At 35.4% G+C, this 20148-nt stretch overlaps 1 protein-coding gene across 1 annotated transcript in view; it reads left to right on the top strand.

Moving 5' to 3' along the window:
* The window catches only part of IRAG2 (inositol 1,4,5-triphosphate receptor associated 2), a 121904-nt gene that overhangs the window by 15404 nt on the left and 86352 nt on the right, over positions 1-20148 (top strand). Inside the window, 4 exon segments of the mRNA XM_072798619.1 lie at positions 15782-15962; positions 18376-18455; positions 18546-18624; positions 19724-19882. Coding sequence (XP_072654720.1) covers positions 15782-15962; positions 18376-18455; positions 18546-18624; positions 19724-19882 — 499 coding nt within the window.

The raw sequence follows: 20148 nt of genomic DNA, 5'->3' as shown, positions 1-20148 counted from the left end.
TTTTATTCTTCAATATATATACAATACTTTTAGAATAATAATACCCAAACTACTTGTATTATTTCTCTTTGCTAAATTACCACCAGCTTGGTGGCTTACAACAATACACATTTATTACCCCATATCTTCTATGGACCAGGAGTCCATGCACAGCGTAACTGGGTCCTCTGCTAAGGAAGTCACAAAGCTGCAAAGTTGGCCAGAGCAGCTGTGTCATCTGTGGCTTAACAGGGAACTGACCTGCTTTTGGCAACAGAATTCAGTTGCTTGTGGTTATAGGACAACACAGTTTCAGATTCTTGCTGTCAGCTGGAGGTATCCTTCAGCTTCTTACCAGTTGGGCCTCTTAGCATAGGAAGCCCATAATATGGTATCTTGCTTCTTTAAAGCCAGATACTGTATGATCTTATGTACCTTAATCATATAATCACATACATGTATATCCCATCACCTTTGCAATGTTCTACTGGTTAGAAGCAAGACACAGGTCATGCCCACATCCAAGGGGAGGGAACTATTCAGGGATATAAACAACAGGAGGCAGGGATCATAAGGGACACTTTGGATTCTGTGTACCTCACTACCACAGTATGATTGCTAAAAATGGCTTAAGATTTTTTGGGTCATTCTTTTTTTCTTAAGATCTATATATATAACATGTTACCTAAGGGAACTATAGGAATGTTTCCAGACTTGTTTTTATAATCTGCTTTTTCTCATTTAGTAATTTTGAGTGTTCATCTGTGTCCACAAATTTTTTTTCATATACCTTTTGGAGGATGTATCATATTTTACTTAACCAATCTGTCTCAATTGGCTATTATTTTTCTCTATTATAAATAGCATCATAATGAATATTCTTGCAGCAAAACATTTCCATGCACCTTTAATTACATTGTAGGATGAATGGTGCTAATTTATTCCCAGAAAGCTTCTCTGCTTGGACCAGATTTAAGGAACTATTTCCCTGAAGAAAATAAGGAAGCTTCACTAAAGGAAGATATTAATCAGAGTGCTTCAGAGAAACTGAACCAATACTCTCTCTGTGTGTGTATGTGTTTTTAGATAGATGGATTAATTATAAGGAATTGGCTGACGTGATTATGGAGGCAGGCAAGTCCCAAGATCTGCTTGGTAATCAGCAAGCTAGAGACCTAAGGAGCTAATAACCATTTAGTTCCACTCTGAGTCCAAAGCTTCTCCAAGGAGAACCAGGAAAGCTGATGATAGAGTTCCTGTCCAAAGGCTGATTCAAGACCAAAGAAGAGCTGATGGTTCTGTTTGAGCCCAAAGGCAGGAAGAAAGCTGATGTCCCAGTTCAAAGGCAGCCAGGTGGGAAGAATTCTCTTATTTAGAGAGAGCCCACCTTTTTGTTCTACTCAGACTTATCTTTATTAGGAAGGACAATCTGCATTAGTTAGTCTACCAATTTAAATGTTCATCTCATCTAAAAATACCTTCACGGAAACATCCAGAATAACACTTGACCAAATATTTGGACATCCCATGGCCCAGCCAAGTTGACACAGAAAAATCCATGACAGGAAGCCTTTTTAGTTTGAGATATGTGATAGAGGGCTTAGAGTTTTAGTGGAGGAAAATACGATAAAGATATTCTTTTTGGCTTTACAACTCTTTTCGATTCTACTACAAATAAAAAAAATAAAAATCATCTTTCTAAATGTCTTAAGTTTTTCTCTTCTCAATACCTCCTAACACTGCCAAATGACATTTGCCATTGAATTAATACAGATCTTCTTTGACCTATGATGGGGTTACATCCTAACAAATCCATTGTAAATCGAAAATACTCTAAATTAAAAATGCATTTAATACACTTAACCTACCAAACATCATGGCTTAGTCTAACCTACTTTAAGTGCACAAAACACTTGCATTAGCCTAAAATTGGGCAAAATCATCTCACACAAAGCCCATTTTATAATAAAGTATTGAATATCTCATGTAATGAATATTGTACCAAAGGTGAAAAACAGAAGAGTTGTATGGGTACAAAATGATTGTAAGTGTATTGGTTGTTTACCTTTGTGTTTGCATAGCTGATTGGGAGCTGTGGCTCACTGCTACTGTCTAGGATCAAGAAAGTGTCATAGCCAGGGAAAAGATCAAAATTCAAAATTTGAAGTACAATTTCACTGAATACGTATCACTTTACAACCATTGTAAAATCAGAAATCAAACCATTGTAAGTTTGGGGACTTGCTATACTCTCTCTACAGTTTTCATTCTCCTTTATGACTGCTCATTCCCCTAAACTTCTTAAAAAAAAAAAAAAAAAGATTTACTTATTCATGAGAGACACAGAGAGAGAGGCAGAAACACAGCCAGAGGGAGAAGCAGGCTCCATGCAGGAAGCCCGATGTGGGACTCGATCCCGGGAATCTGGGATCACACCCTGAGCCAAAGGCAGATGCTCAACCCCTGAGCCACCCAGGTGTCCCATAGACTTCTGTTCTTATAGTCTATATTTACCTTCTTGAGGGAAGAATCTTCATCCCTGCATCCACCTTGTCCCCAGAGCAAATTATCTCAAGGCAGACTTCAGTTAGAATAAAAGAAATGTCTTTTGCTTAAATAAGATGGGTGTGTGGATTACTAATTTAATTTCTGAATAAGATAGTAGGACTGACTATATCTAAGAATGAACCCCCCCCCCCCCCACACACACACACCAGTTTATCCAAAACAGATTTTAAAAAGTACTTACTTGAGACTGAAATTTTATCTGGGGTAGAGGGGAAACTACTTTAATTAAATACCTTTGTTTTTTTTCCCTCCATTTTTATATTTGACTAATAATACTTTTTTTGTGCATGGAGAAAAATATCTATGCGGTATTATTATTTTTTTAACTTTATTTTTGATGTACAGTTGACACACAATGTTACATTAGTTTCAGGTGTGCAACATAGTGGTTCAACAAATCTACATCATGCTATGCTCACCCCAAGTGTAGCTACTGTCACCGTACCACACTATTACAATACTACTGATTATATTCCCTATATTGTGCATCTTGTCCCCATAGATTTTTTTCTTTTTTAAAAAATATTTTATTTCTTTGCTTACTTAGTGAGTAGGGGGAAGGGGGGAGGCAGAGGGAGAGAGATAATCTCAAGCAGACTCCACACTGAGCATGGAGCCTGATGTGGGGCTTGATCTCATTCCCCTGAGATCATGACCTGAGCCAAGATCAAGAATTAGATGCTTCGCCGACTGAGCCACCCAGACACCCCTCCCCATAACTTTTTCTGCAACTGTGAGCCTATATCTGCCACTCCTTTTCACTTCTTTTAGCCATCCCCCCCACCTCTTCCTCTCTGGCAGCAATCAGTATGTTCTCTATATTTATAGGTCTGTTTGTGCTTTTTTGTTGGTTTACTTATTTTGTTGTTTAAAATTCTACATATAAGTGAAATCATATGGTATTTGTCTCTGTTTGATTTAATTTCACTTGACGCAATACCCTCCATGTTGTCACCAATGGCAAGATCTCATCCTTTTTTAAGGCTGAGTAATATTCCATGTATATATAATGCATTTTTAATTTTTAAGTATAGATAATGCATTTTAAAATGCAAACTCATTCCTGTGTGTGTGTGTGTGTGTGTACACACACATCTTCTTTATCCATTCCTCAATCAGTGGATACTGTATCTTGGTTATTGTAAATAATGCAGCAATAAACATAGGGGTGCATATATCTTTTCAAATTAGTGTTTTTGTATTCTTTGAGTAAATCCTCAGTAGTGGAATTACTAGATCATATGCTAATTCTATTTTTAACTTTTTGTGGAAACTTCATACTGTTTTCCAGAATGGCTGCACAGTTAGCATTCCCACCAACATGAGGAACATGAAGATTCCTTTTTCCTTTTTCTCCACATCCTTGTCAACACTTGTTTCTTGCGTTTTTTATTTTAGCTATTCTTTCAAGTGTCAGGTGATATCTCATTGTAGTTTTGATTTACATTTCCCTGAAAATGTGTGATGTTGAACATCTTTTCGTATGTCTGTTGGCCATTCTTGGATGTCTTCTCTGAAGAAATATCTGTGTATGTCTTCTGCCTCTTTTTTAATTGATTATTTGTATTGTGTGTGTGTTTAATTGTATAAATTTTTTATGTAATTTGGACATGAACCCTTTATCAGATATGTTACTTGCAAATGTCTTCTCCCATTTTGAAGTTTGCCTTTAAGTTTTGTTTATTTTTTTCCTTCATTGTGCAGGTACTGTTTATTTCGATGTAATCCCAATAATTTATCTTAGCTTTTGTTTCCTTTGCCTCAGGAATCATACCTAGAAAAATGTCGCTACAGTTTGTGTCAGAGAAATTACTGCCTGTGCTCTCTTCTAGAATTTTTATGGTTTCAGGTCTCATATTTAGGTCTTTTTTTTTAAATGCAAATTCATTCCTATGTTTATTTTCATTTTCTGTTGTAATTTACAGTATCTGCTGTTGATTCTTTAGTTTTCACATTCATGTGAACTCTCTTAATATTGACTGCTGTACAAAGAAATTATACTTGTCAGTATTTGTAGGATCCTACAATAATGCAGCTTTTTATACAATAGAAGCCTAAATTATATTTTTGAATCATAAACACATGGCAAATCAAGCATATTTTATGAAATATAATGATGCAAGCAAATAATGTAGATCAACATAATTCTTTTTTCCCTGTCTTTTCTACAAATGTCAGGCAAGGGGCATGACTTAAAATATTCTTATGATCTACGATTCCCATAGTAAAAGAACATTTTCTTTTCAGAAAAGGTCCTGTCTTCTCTCCCTTGTACCCTAAATTCCATTATACAGATCTTTTTTTCTTTCTTTTCCCATTTTGTCTTTAATTTCTAGTTTCTTTCAAAATACATTTCATCTGTACTGCTTCCTTTTGGAGATTTATTGAGGATTTCTCTGTGGTCAGTTTTTTGTTTCCTTTCAGGTGGAGAATGTATTGATTCATCACTTATATACGATATCCAGTGCTCATCACAAGTGCCCTCCTTAATACCCATCACCCATTTAACCCATCTCCCCGCCACCTCCCCTCCAGAAACCCTTAGTTTGTTCTCTATAGTAAGAGTGTATTTATGGTTTGCTTTTCTCTTTTTATCACTCCTGCAATGTTCATCTGTTTTGTTTCTTAAATTACACATATGAGTGAAATCCTATGGTATTTGTCCTTCTGACTGGCTTATTCCACTTAGTGTAATAGTCTAGCTTTACCCATGTCTTGCAAATGGCAAGATTTCATTCTTTTTGATGGCTGTGTAGTAGTCCACTCATCACCTGATGGACATTTGGGTTCTTTCTATATTTTGGCTTTTGATGGTAATGCTGCTATACAAACATTAGGGTGATGTGTATCCCTTTGAATCCGTATTTTTGTGACCTTTGGGTAAGCTGGGTTGTAGAGTAGTTTTATTTTTAATTTTTTGAGGAACATCCATATTGTTTTCTAGAGTGGCTGTACCAGTCTGCATTTCCACCAACACTGTTAAAGGGTTCCTCTTCTTCACATCCTTACCAACATTTCTTGTTTCCTCTGTCATTAATTTTAGCCATTCTGAAAAATGTGAGATGATATCTCATTGTAGTTTTGATTTGTATTTCCCTGATGATGAGTGATGTTGAGCATCTTTTCATGTATCTGTTAGCCATCTGGATGTCTCCTTTATAAAAATGTCTTTTCATGTCTTCTGCCCATTTTTTAACAGAATTATTTTTTTTGAGGTGTTGAGTTTGATAAGCTCTTTATAGATTTTGGATGCTAACCCTTTATCAGATATGTCATTTTTACATATCTTCTTGCATTACTAAGGTTGCCTTTCGTTTTGTTTCCTTCACTATACAAAATCTTTTCATCTTGATATAGTCTCAATAGTTTATTTTTGCTTTTGTTTCCCTTGCCTCAGAAGACATGTCTAGTAAGAAGTTGCTATGGCCAATGTCAAAGAGGTTACTGCCTAGGATTTTAATGGTTTCCTGTCTCACAGGTAGGTCTTTTATCCATTCTGAATTTATTTTTGTGTATGGTATAAGCAAGTGGTCCAGTTTCATTCTTTTGCATGTTTCTGTCCAGTTTTTCCAACACCATTTGTTGAATAGATTGTCTTTTTCCCATTGGATATTCTTTCCTGCTTTGTCAAAGATTAGTTGACCATACATAGTTGTGGATCCATTTCTGGGTTTTCTATTCCATTGACCTATGTGTCTGGTTTTGTGCCAGTATCATACTATCTTGATCATTACAGCTTTATAATATAATTTGAAGTCTGGAATTGTGATACCTCCAGCTTTGCTTTTCTTTTTCAAGATTGCTTTGGCTATTCAGGGTCTTTTGCAGTTCCATATAAATTTTAGGATTGTTTGTTCTAGCTCTATGAAAAATGTTAATGGTATTTTGATAGAGATTCCATTAAATATGTGGATTACTTTGGGTAGTATAGACATTTTAACAATGTTTGTTCTTCCAATCCATAAGCATGGTATATTTTTTATTTCTTTGTGTCATCTTCTATTTCTTTCATAAGTGTTTTATAGTTTTCAGTGTATAGATCTTTTACCTCTTCGATTAAGTTTATTCTTAGTTTCTTATGGTTTTTGGTGCAATTGTAAATGGGATCGATTCCTTGTTTTTCTGCTACTTCATTATTGGTGTATAGAAATGCAACAGGTATCTGTAGGTTGGTTTTGTGTCCTGTGACTACTGAATTCGTGTATCAGTTCTACCAATTTTTTGGTAGAGTCTTTTCTACATAGAGTATCATGTTGTCTGCAAATAATGAAAGTTTGGCTTTTTCCTTGCTGATTTGGATACCTTTTATTTCTTTTTGTTGTCTGGTTGCTGAGTCTAGGACTTCCAGTACTATGTGAAGTAATAGTTGTGAGAGTAGGCATCCCTGTAATTTTCCTGACCATAAGGAAAAGCTCTCAATTTTATCCTAAGGATGATGTTAGCTGTGGGTTTTTTGTATATGGCCTTTATGATGGTGAGGTATGTTCCCTTTATCCCTACTTTGTAGAGACTTTTTCTCAAGACCGGATGCTGTACTTTTGTCAAATGCTTTTCTGTATCTATTGAGAGGATCATATGGTTCTTATCCTTTCTTTTATAAATGGAGTGTATCACATTGCTTGATTTGCAAATATTGAGCCACCCTTCCAACCCAGGAATAAATCCCACTTGATTGTGGCGAGTGATTCTTTTAATGTACTATTAGATTCAATTTGCTAGTATTGTGTTATCAGGGATATTGGCCTGTATTCCTTTTTTTTTTTTTTTTTTTTTTTTTAGTGGAGTCTTTGCTTTTGGAATCAGGATAATGCTGACCTTGTAGAATGAGTTTGGATGTTTTCCTTCCATTTCTATTATTTTTGTAATAGTTTGAGAAGTCATATTTAGGTCTTTAATCTATTTTTGTATATGGTATAAAGAAGTGGTCCAGTTTCATTCATCAGACTTTCCTAATACCATTTGTAGAAGACTTTTTTTTTCAATTGCACATTCTTGCCTCCTTTGTCGAGGATAAATTGGCATTTAAGTGTGGGTTTATTTTGGAGCTCTCTTTTCTTCTTTCTTCTTCTTCTTCTTCTTTTTTTTTTTAAAGATTTTGTTTATTTGAGGGGATCCCTGGGTGGCTCAACAGTTTAGCGCCAGCCTTCACCCCAGGACATTATCCTGGAGTCCCAGGATCGAGTCCCACATCAGGCTCCCTGCATGGAGCCTGCTTCTCCCTCTGCCTGTGTCTCTGCCTCTCTCTCTCTCTGTCTCTCATGAATAAATAAATAAAATCTTTTAAAAAAGAGAAAGAGAATTAGTGAGGAGAGAGGAAGAAGGTGAGGAAGAAACAGACTCCCCACTGAGCAAGGAGCCTGATGAAGGGCTCAATCCCAGCACCCCAGAATCACAATATGAACCAAAGGCAGACTTTTAATCAGCTGAGCCACCCAGGAGCCCTGGGCTTTCTCTTCTGTTCTATTGATCTATTTGTCTGTTTTTGTGCCAGTGTCATACTGTTCTGATTACTACAGTTTTGTAGTAGTTTTTGAAATCTGGGATTGTGATCCTTCTGGTTTTCTTCTTCTTTTTCAAGATAGCTTTGGCAATTTGAAGTCTTTTGTGGTTCCATATAAATTTTCAGATTATTTATTCTAATTCTGTAAAAAAAAATGCTGTTGGCATTTTGGTAAGGATTGCATTAAATCTATCAATTGCTTTGGGTAATACGGACACTTTAACAATATTTGTTCTCCCAATCTATGAGCATGGAATATCTTTCCATTCATTTGTATCATCTTAAATTTCTTTCATCAGTGTTTTATAGTTTTTAGAGTAGAGGTCTTTCATGTACTTGGTCGCATTTATTCCTAGGTTTTGGTGCAATTGTAAATGGGATTGTTTTCTTAATTTCTCTTTGTTACTTCATTACTAGTGTATAGAAATGCGATGGATTTCTATATATTAATTTTGTATCCTGTGGCTTTATTGAATTTTTCAGTTCTAGTAGTTTTTTGGTGGAGTCTTTGGGTTTTCTATCTATAGTCTCATGTCATCAGCAAATAGTGAAAGTTTTACTTCCTTACTAATTTGGGTGCTCTTTCTTTCTGTCTGTCTTTCTAATTGCTGTAGCTAGGGCTTTTAATACTATGTGGAATAAAAGTGGTGAGAGTGGACATTCTTGCCTTGTTCCTGCTCTTAGGGGAAAAGCTGTTTTTCCCCATTAAGTAAGATGTTGTGGGTTTTTCATATATGACCTTTATTATGTTGAGGTATGCTGTCTCTAAAGCAGCTTTGCTAAAGGTTTTATTTTTCTTATCATAAATGATGTACTTTGTCAGATGCTTTTTCCAAATATACTGAAATAATCATGTGGTTTTTATACTTTCTCATGTTGGTGTGATGTATCACATTGGTTGATTTGCAAATATTGAACCACTCTTGCATCCTAAGAGTAAATCCCAGTTAATTATGAAGAAGAATTTTTTAAGTGTATTGTTGGATTTAGTTTGATTGTATTTTGTTGAGGATTTTTACATCTGTGGTCCTCAGAGATATTGGCCTGTAGTTCTCTTTTTTCATAGTATCTTTATCTGTTTTTGGTATCAGGGTAATCCTGGCCACATAGAATGAATTTGGGAGCTTTCTTTTCTCTCCTACTTTTTTTTTGGGGGGGGGGATAGTTTGAGAAGAATAGATATTAACTCTTCTTTAAATGTTTGGTAGCATTCACCTGTGAAGTGATCTGATTCTGAACTTTTGTTTGTTGGGAATTTTGTTTTTTTTTTTAATTACAGATGAAATTGCATTGCTGGTAACCGATATGTTCAAATGGTCTTTCTGAGTCAGCTTTGGGAGGTATTATGTTTCTAGGAATTTATTCATTTCTTTTAATTTGTCCAATTTGTTGGTATATAAGTTTTCACAATATTTTTTTATAATCCTTACCCTTTGTATTTTTGTTGTGTTCTTTTCTCTTTTCTTCCCTCCCCTCTTTCTTTCTTCCTTCCTTCTCTCCCTCCCTCACTCCCTCCCTTCTCTCCCCCCACCACTCTCTTTCATGAGCCGGGCTAAAGATTTATCAATTTTGTTGATCTTTTTAAAGAACCAGGTCCTGGTTTCATTGATCTGTTCTATTGTTATTTTGGTTTCTATTTTGTTTATTTCTACTTTAATCTATATTATTTCCTTCTTCTATTGGTTTGGGGGTTTTGTTTGTTCTTTTTTTTTTTTTTTTTTTTTCTTAGTCTTTTAGGTGTATGGCTAAGTTTTTATTTGAGATTTTTCTTGCTGCTTGAATTAGGCCCGTACTGCTATAATCTTCCCTATTAGAAAGCTTTTGCTACATTCCAAAGATTTGGGGTCATTGTGGTTCTATTTTAATTTGTCTCCATGTATTTTTAAATTTTATCTTTGATTTCTTGGTTGACCCACTCATCTTTTAGTAGCATGTTCTTTAGCTTCCTTAATTTGTGTCCTTTTCAGATTTTTGTTTCTTGTGCTTGATTTCTAGTTCCATAGTGCTGTGGTCTGGAAAGATGCATGGTATGACTTCAGTCCTTTTGAATTTGTTGAGACTTATTTTGTGGTTTAATATGTGATCTATTCTGGAAGATGCTTCCTGTGCACTTGAGAAAAATATGACTTCTGTCTTAGGATGGAATGCTCTGAATATATCTGTTAGATCTGTCTGGTCCAAGGTGTCATTCAAAGCCACTGTTTCATTGTTGATGTTCTGTCTAGATGATCTATCCATTGATGTAAGTGGGGTATATATTTTTGTATTGCTCCCTTTATCATTAGTAGTATCCTTCTTTGTCTCTTGTTACAGTCTTTGGTTTAACACCTATTTTGTTTGATATAAATATTGCTACCCTAGCTTTTTTTTTTCACTTCCATATGCATGATGAGTGTTTTTCCATCCCTTCACTTTCAATCTGCATGTGTCTATAAGTTTGCAATGAGTCTTTTGCAGGCAGCATATCAATGGTTCTTGCTTGTTTATCCATTCTGTCACCCTAGTTTTTTTTATTAGAGCATTTAGTCCATTTACATTCAGAGTAATTTTTAAGTATGTACTTAATGTCCTTTTGTTACTTGTTTTATGGTTGTTTTTGTAGTTCTTTTCTGGTCCTTTCTTCTCTTGCTATTTTCTTTCATGGTTTGCTGATTTTCTTTTTTCCCCATATATACAATCTTTTATTTTCCCATAAGGATGTGGATTATGATTTCCAGCAAAAAAAAAAAATCTTAGGAATCAAAATTTGTGCTTCAAATAAATGTTACATTGGGACAGAAATGACAAAACTTCATCCAAGTAAGCTTAGAATATGCGTTCTATATTTGGTTATAGTGACATCCCAGAAGTATTTGCCCATTATCTTAATCTATAGAAATCTATACCCTTCTGATAAGAAGTACTTGGTCATCTTTTTAAGGTCACTCTCATAGCTTACCTACTACATGTGCTTAAGAATTCTAAGAAGGGGCATTTCTTTTTTTTTTTTTTTTTTTTTTTTTTTTTTTTTTTTTTTTTTTTTTAGTTTTTATTTTTTTTTTATTTTTTTTTATTGGTGTTCAATTTACTAACATACAGAATAACACCCAGTGCCCGTCACCCATTCACTCCCACCCCCCGCCCTCCTCCCCTTCTACCACCCCTAGTTCGTTTCCCAGAGTTAGCAGTCTTTATGTTCTGTCTCCCTTTCTGATATTTCCCACACATTTCTTCTCCCTTCCCTTATTTTCCCTTTCACTATTATTTATATTCCCCAAATGAATGAGAACATATAATGTTTGTCCTTCTCCGACTGACTTACTTCACTCAGCATAATACCCTCCAGTTCCATCCACGTTGAAGCAAATGGTGGGTATTTGTCATTTCTAATAGCTGAGTAATATTCCATTGTATACATAAACCACATCTTCTTTATCCATTCATCTTTCGTTGGACACCGAGGCTCCTTCCACAGTTTGGCTATCGTGGCCATTGCTGCTAGAAACATCGGGGTGCAGGTGTCCCAGCGTTTCATTGCATTTGTATCTTTGGGGTAAATCCCCAACAGTGCAATTGCTGGGTCGTAGGGCAGGTATATTTTTAACTGTTTGAGGAACCTCCACACAGTTTTCCACAGTGGCTGCACCAGTTCACATTCCCACCAACAGTGTAAGAGGGTTCCCTTTTCTCCACATCCTCTCCAACATTTGTTGTTTCCTGCCTTGTTAATTTTTCCCATTCTCACTGGTGTGAGGTGGTATCTCATTGTGGTTTTGATTTGTATTTCCCTGATGGCAAGTGATGCAGAGCATTTTCTCATGTGCATGTTGGCCATGTCTATGTCTTCTTCTGTGAGATTTCTGTTCATGTCTTTTGCCCATTTCATGATTGGATTGTTTGTTTCTTTGGTGTTGAGTTTAAAAAGTTCTTTATAGATCTTGGAAACTAGCCCTTTATCTGATATGTCATTTGCAAATATCTTCTCCCATTCTGTAGGTTGTCTTTGAGTTTTGTTGACTGTATCCTTTGCTGTGCAAAAGCTTCTTATCTTGATGAAGTCCCAATAGTTCATTTTTGCTTTTGTTTCTTTTGCAGAAGGGGCATTTCTTCTCAGATATAGAAAGCACATGACTCTCCCAAATATTGGCTACTTTCAATGTTTTCTTAATGATACAACAGAGTGTTCTGGTTAATTTTATGTGTCAACTTGATTGGACTAAGGGATGCCCAGATAGTGGTCAAACTTTATTTATGGATGTGTCTATAAGGGTGTCTCTGGAAAAAATTAACATTTTTATTTGTTCATTTTATTTTTGGCTTTGTTTTGTTTTTAATCTTTTTGTGTGTGATATTTTTTTCAAAATTTTATTTAAATTCTAGTTAGTTGATATATAGTGTAATGTTAATTTCAGGAGTACAATTTAGTGATTCATCACTTATATACAACACTCAGTGCTCAACACAAGTGCCTTCCTTAATACCTATCACCCATTTGCTCACCTCCCTTCCATCAACCCTCAGTTCTCTATATTTAGTAGTCTCTTATGGTTTACTTCCTTCTCTTATTTTTTCCCTTCCCCTCTGTTAATCTTTTCGTTTCTTACATTCTACATACAAATGTAATCATATGGTATTTGTCTTTCTATGACAGCTCCATCCATGTCATTACAAATAGCAAGATTACATTCTTTTTGATGACTAATATTCTATTATATATATTATATACATATATATATATAATACACACACACACACAGTATCTTCTTTATCCATTTATCAGTCAATGGATGTTTGGGCTCTTTCCATTCTGGTTTTCATTAGTTATATACTTGGATTCCTTTCTCTTTATTTTTTGATTTGTGATTACCATTAAGTTTATATGTAACATCTTATGCATATAGCACTCTATATTAAGTTGATGGTCGTTTAAGTTTGAACCCAGTCTTAAAGCAACGCATTTTTACTCCTCTGTCACCCACATTTTTGCTATATAGTTTCATACTTTTATTGACTGATTTTTGTAGATATACTTAATTTCAGTGCTTTTGTTCATTCCACTTTTCTTACTCCTGCTTTTCTTTCCAATCATAGAATTCCCTTTATCATTTCTTACAAGGCTGGTTATTGGTCATGAATTCTTTTAACGTTTGTTTGGGAAACTCATTATCTCTCCTATTCTGAATTGTTGGATAGAGTATTCTTGGCTGGAATTTTTTCCTAGTGCTTGGAAATATATCATGCCATTCCCTCTGGCCTGCATGGTTTCTGCTCAAATGTTGGCTGAGAGCCTTATGGGGTTTCCTTGTATGTGACTGTTTTCTTTCTCTTGCTGCCCTTTAAAAAAATATTGATGGATCTATCTATCTATCTATCTATCTATCTATCTATCTATCTATCTATCATCTATCTATATCTATCTATCTATATCTATCTATCTATCTATCATCTATCTATATCTATCTATCTATATCTATCTATCTATCTATCTATCTATCTATCTATCTATCTATTTATTTATTTGAAAGAGAGAAAGCATGCACAGGGGGAGGGGGCAAAGGTAGAGAGAATCCTCAAGCAGACTCCTAGCTGAGCATGGAGGCCAACACAGGACTCAATTGCAGAACATGTCATTATCCAACCTTCCCCACCTCACCCCACCCCACTCCTGGCCCTAAGATCATGATCTGAGCTGAAATCAAGAGTCAGGTGCTTAACTGACTGAGGCACTAAGGTGCCCATCTATTGCTGCTTTTAAAATTCTTCTTTATCACTACTTTTTGCCATTTTAATTACTATGTGTCTTGATGTGGACCTGCTTGGTTTGGTTGTGTTGTGCCCCCTCTGTGCCCCCATGGGTCTGGATTTGTGTTTCCTTCCCCAGAGTTGGAAAGTTTTCAGCTAATATTTCTTCAAATAAATTTTCTTCCCTTTTTTTTTCTCTTCTTCTGGGATCCTTTAATGTCAACGTTATTACATTTGATGGTGTCATTGAATTCCCTTAATCTCTTCTCATTATTATTCTTTTTTCTTTCTCCTGTTCAATTAGATTGCTTTCTACAACTCTGCCCTCCATGTCACTGATCCATTCTTCTTTTTCCTCTAATCTACTGTGCAGGTTCCTGAAGGTGTCCACATATATAGGTTGGGGAGAGGGAAAGGATGGTACTTACCATGCTTGCCTTCTTTGAGGAGTTTCCCAATGGTCCCTGTCCCTTCTGCACATGTTATAAAATTAGTAAGTAAATCCTCCTATATATCCCAGGTGTTTTTCAAATTGTTGCTTCTTGGTTATATCTCAGCAGGGTTGTTTGTTATGCTGTCTTTTAAGAGCAGGACTTCATTTCCTATCACTCTCCTGCTCTTCCAGAGCCATACCTATGGCTTTTTAGGGTTCCAAGTGCTAAGCCCCATTGATTTTTAAGAACTTGAAAAGTTAAGCTCCTCTGGTTTTCAAAACCCAAATGTTATGGGGATTTGTCTTCCCAATGTGAATCCACCATGCCTGGGATACCTGGTGTGGGGTGTGCTCCTTTCTCTTCTCTGTGTCTGTGGTGTCCACCTGTCCCACTGACAGTCTCATGGATCAGTTTGGTTCCCAATCATGTCTCTACCCTTCCTATCTTTTTTGATGTGGCCTCTTTTCTACATTTGGCTGTGGAGATTCTGTTCTGATTCTTTTCTACATTTGGCTGTGGAGATTCTGTATAAATAAACCAGAGAACAACCTGGTTTATTGCTATATAGTTTCATAGTTTCCATATTTCCAAACCATAGTTTCTCTGGTTTATTTATACTATTGTGAGAGTTATCTAGGTGTATCCATGAGATGAAGTGAGTTTAGGATCCTTCTACTCTGCCATCTTCCCCAGATGTCCTATGAGTTTTATGGTTTTGTCTCTCACCAATTTGGTCCTTAATCCGTTTTGAGCTTATTTTTGTTTGTGGTGTAAGAAAATAGTCTAGTTTCATTCTCTTTCATGTAGCTGTCAAGTTTTCCCAGCGGCATTTATTGAAGTGACTGTCTTTTTTCCATTTGCTGAAGAGACTGTGTTTTTCCCATTGCATATGCTTGTCTCCTTTGTCATAAGTTAATCGACCATATAAGCATGGGTTTGTCTCTGGGCTCTGCAGTCTGTTCTATTGACCCATGTGTCTGTTTTTGTGACAGTACCATACTGTTTTGATTACTATAGCTTTGTATTATAACTTGAAATCTGATTGTGATGCCTTCAGCTTTGTTCTTCTTTTTCAAGATTACTTTGGCTATTTGGGATCATTTGTGGTCCCATACATGTTTTAGGATTGTTCTAGTTCTGTGAAAGATGCTGTTAGTATTCACTGAATGCTTTTTAAGGAAAGAATGGGAAACAAAAATAAGGTAGCCTTTTGATTACTCTCACACATGATTATTGATTATATATATCATGCATATTTAAACCTAACAACAACTGTCTGTGGTAAGTTTTATCATCCCCATTCCAGAGATAAGGAAGCTGAGGCTTAAATAGATTAAGAAATTTTCCCAAATCTACACAGCTGATATATTTCAGAGCCAAGATTTGACACTAGGCCCATTAGACTTCAGCCCAAGGCCAGTGCTCTTATCACTCTACTATGCCAATTCAGTAGGACTCTGAAGGTTATATGGTATGTTTCTAAGACCCAAGGATCCTGAAAGAGTTGAGTACTTCACTTTTCACTTTTAAAACATAATCTTGACATGTATCTCAAAATTAATTTGCCTTTCTTTCTAAGGTTCAGTTGGAGTGGCCAAAATAATAGATTACTTGAGACAAGCAACTAGTCTGAATTCTGAAGCTACTGGACTTGAGGAGCTGTGGGACATGCTTGATCCTGAAAAAAGAGACCTGCATGTGGACCTGGAAACTTTTCTTGCCACCATGGAAGAATGGATGGCTTGCTGTAGAAACAAATGGTAATCATAGTCCTAGCAGGGTGCATGTCCAGGTTCTAACAACTGATTACAGTTAAAACTAATCACTGTTTTTCATGTTGATGGAAGTACTATAATCCAGTGCTCCTCACACGTTAGCACATACTGGAATCACCTGAACTATTTATTATACCTGATTGTTGCCTCCTAACCATGATTCAAGAGGTCTGGAGTGAAACCTGATAATTTGCATTTCTAACGTATTTCCAAGTGATAATGATGCTGATGAGTTTATATGTGCACATGGGGGTGATAAGTATACTTTGAGAATGTATCATATTAATTATGTTAATTCTAATAACATCCACTTATTGTGATTAGGGGCAGAACATATTATTATATTCTCACAACAAAGTGAGCTGACATAGGAGTCAAGCAAATTATTGATAATGACCGGCAAATGTCCAAATGCATTTACACACAGAGTGAGTGCCCTTTAGAGGTCAGTGGGGATAATTAGGCAGTGAATATAATTTGGAAACCTAGGATAAAGGGAAGCTAAAGGGAAAAGGAAAAAATTAGTGGAGTTGAGGGGAAAAAGATGGATAAGGAGAATATTTATGCATGATATTAGGTGCCCTTGGTGGAACCTAGAGAAATTTTACCTTCTTTCATAGGAAGCTTAATTTCTATGGCTTTTAATCAGCCACCAATCTCCAGTTTTTAGTTTATATGTACTAGGAATTTTCTTAAAGAACACTGCAAGTGCAAAAAGTGACAAAACTTGCTAGATTTCACAGAGGGTTAGGATGTCTAGATGACTAAGATGACTAAAATGTTTGCCAAAATCGAGTTAATCATGAAAGCAAGATACATATATAAAAATATCTAATTTTACTAGTAATCAAAAAAATACAAATAAAGACAGCATATCAGTTTTGCCCATCAGTTTAGCAAAGTTTTAAAAGAATAACTCTACTCCATGTTGTCAGGGCAGGTAGAGAAAATAAGCCTCCTCTCATTCATTGGTGGTGGTGGTGCAAGTTGGCATAGTTTTTTCAAGAATGATTTAGGAATATGTATCAAACCCTTAAAAATATGTGATATATTTGGACTAGTCATGTAGCTTTAAGAAAAATAACAAATCTTATACCCTAATATGTGTGTTTATGATAGTGATAAATATAAGCAGCTTAAATATTTTTAAATGGAGGGTCAGACTAAAATTACAAACCCTTTTTTTTTCAAGAAAAAATATGCATAAAAAAGTCAGGAGGAATATATTCCATAATGATCATCTTTCCATAATGGTTTCAACTTTTTATTTTTTTCTTATGCATTTTCTCATTTTTCTAAAATACTTAACTTCGTATAATAAAAGTACTAATAATCCTTTATAAAATGGTGTGACAGCAAAAGAAAAAAACTCCAATTTTTATAACAAAAAAATGAAAGATATAAACACAAAATATAAGAACAGAAACTCAAATGGCAATGGGTATGTAGTTTTCAATAGTAAAATGGTACATGAATTATTCTGATAGACATCTCACATTGAAACACAATGAGATGTAAATATAAATATAGAGAATTTTGTGGCTGTTTCAGAGAGATAGTCTAGGTATTCGTCATTTAGAAAGATTAAGTAAAACTTAAATTATTGTATAGAGGCTCTTAAAAAGGAGATGGTTGAAAACTTTGATATATTTATTTTTAGGGTTAGAGCTAGAGTTTGCGTACTCCCCAAATTTGGGGAGTAAATGCTCAAAGTACAGTTTGTCTAAGCTCAATTTGGTTTTCCATGAGAAAGGAAAAATGATAGCACCGTAAATGTGTCCTGAAGTATTAATTGTTCATTCCTCTTCCTTCCCAATTTTAATTTAATTTTTAATTTAATTTAATTTATTTATTCATGAGAGACACAGAAAGAGAGAGGGAGAGATATAGGCAGAGGGAGAAAGAAGCAGGCTCCATGCAGGGAGCCAGATGTGGGACTTGATCCCAGGACTCCAGGATCACACCCTGAGCCGAAGGCAGACGCTCAACCACTGAGCCACCCAGGTGTCCCATCCTTCCCAATTTTTAATCCCACAATCTTGTTATCTCAGCAAATGTTCACTTATTACTCCAAACTATGTTGACTTCCTAATCCTTTGAGACTTCACATCCCCAATCATAGCTGCTGCGCATCATCATCTGTCTACTTCTTCATGCACATTTTCTTTTTCATGTTAGATTAAAAGTTTATGGAAGATAGTGGTACAGCCTTATGTTTCTTTTCTATTACCCTGCCTAAGCACAATGTCGAGCTCCAAAGAGTTGCTGAGGAATAGATAGTTTTAAAATTCAGAAAGAAATACCTGAATAGAAAAGCTACAGAGCACATATGAAAAATAAGCTAAACTTTGGGCTGACAAAGAATCCTAACTGATTGGTTTTGTTGTTTTGGTTGCAGGGAAAGAATGAGTAGTGAATCGAGTGGCAGGATCGATGATTCTGTTTTTGAACAGGACACTATAAAATCAAGTAGGGCAAGTAAGTATGTGTTTCTTCCGGTTTGTTTTGCCACTTTCTTGTGGTTTGGAGAAATGGATTTTTCATAAAACACTCTTGTATGCGTTTCAGTTAAGATGACCACAGATAAAACAGAATCTACGTCATGGAGCTTCGAGGCTTTGGGTGGAGATATGTCTAAAGGAGTCTTGTAAGCATTCTTACTTCTAATGCTTTCTTGTTTATTTTTCTCATTTATTTCATAGGCCTACATGTTTTACTTATGATAAAACCACTTAGTTTGTGTGTGTACATATGTGTGTGTGTGTGTGTGTGTGTGTGTGTGAGATGGAGCCAATCAATCTTTCATTTAACTCTTGACTACTCTGTCCCAATTGCATCAGAAGAAATTTCACTAGAAACATGATTTATATAAGACTAGTTTTATATAAATCAACATTTTCACACTAATAAAACCCTTCTCCTACATTAACTTTTTATGTGTTTTCCACGGAAAACAAATTCATTTGAGGTAGAGTTATAACATTGACTTTAAGCTCTTTGGGGATTGCTTTTAAAGCACCTCTTTAATAGATACTTTTAGATATCAATGAGAAAAGCTGTTTTCTGCTAAATGTGAGTTTTATATATCAAGGAGGGGCAATTCTGTCTCTTTAGGTTTGCTCATGCAAAAAGATGTGGTAGGAACCGTGTACCCAAGCAGAGTTAAACACTGGGATAATATAGCAAAGAGGAGGGAAGGCCTGGGACTCCATGAAACACGCAGTCTAGACTCTCAAAGGGTCTGTGATGTAATATCAGGGTCCAGGGTGACACAAACACTAACATGCTGTAGAAAATATTACAAAAGATGAATACTAAGCCGTGAGCTACAGGCTACAAACATAAGTCTCTAGGAATTCTTTCCTAGTTAAGGGCCTATTAAAACCCGCCAAGATCCCTTGGCTGAAAGAGTAACAATGTGTCAATTTGTTTCAGAAACTCTCATAACCCAGGCAAAATGGGAACTCTTCATTGTAGGCAAAGGCAAATGTAAGGAGTGAAGTGGAAAAGATTTAACAAAAGCTGTGCCAGCTGACTTCACAACTGGCAGATGCTGAACACTGGGCAATTTTGGAAAAATCTGCTACTGTAGCAATGCTTGAATAAATATTTATTGTATAAATGGACTACACTTATGAGGATGGAAGGGGATAAAGCAGAAAATCCGACAGTGAATATATGCCTTATTTTGATTGGAAGGAATTGGAGATGTTGAAGATTATTCTCATTCATTCTTTCACCTACAGAGAGATGTCTGATTTGATTACCTATGTAGCAGACCTGCATTTTAACAAGCAGAAATTGGAAGAAGAAAATAATAAGTTTAAATTGGCATTAGAAACCTTGGAAGAAGCTAATTGCCAGCTATCACAGGATTATACTGAATTGCGCCATCAGATAAAAAGGTGAACCATAGAGAATGGTCCAGGGTGCTGGGAGCTTTCTGTTCTTTTTTCATTTTTTAAAATTGGGTTATAATTATTATTATTATATATTTATATTATTTATATTATATATTTATATATTATTATATTTATATTATATAATATATATTATTTTATTTTATTATAATTATTTTTTAAATTGGGTTATAATTCACAAAAGGGTAAAAATTTACCCTTTGAGATGTACAATTCAGTGGGATTTTTTTTGTATGTTTGGAAGGTTGTGC

This window comes from Canis lupus, chromosome 25 (assembly GCF_048164855.1).
Source record: "Canis lupus baileyi chromosome 25, mCanLup2.hap1, whole genome shotgun sequence".
Classification (NCBI taxonomy): Eukaryota; Metazoa; Chordata; class Mammalia; order Carnivora; family Canidae; genus Canis; species Canis lupus.
Note: the sequence above shows the minus strand (reverse complement) of the source record. Positions and strands in the feature narration are given on the sequence as shown.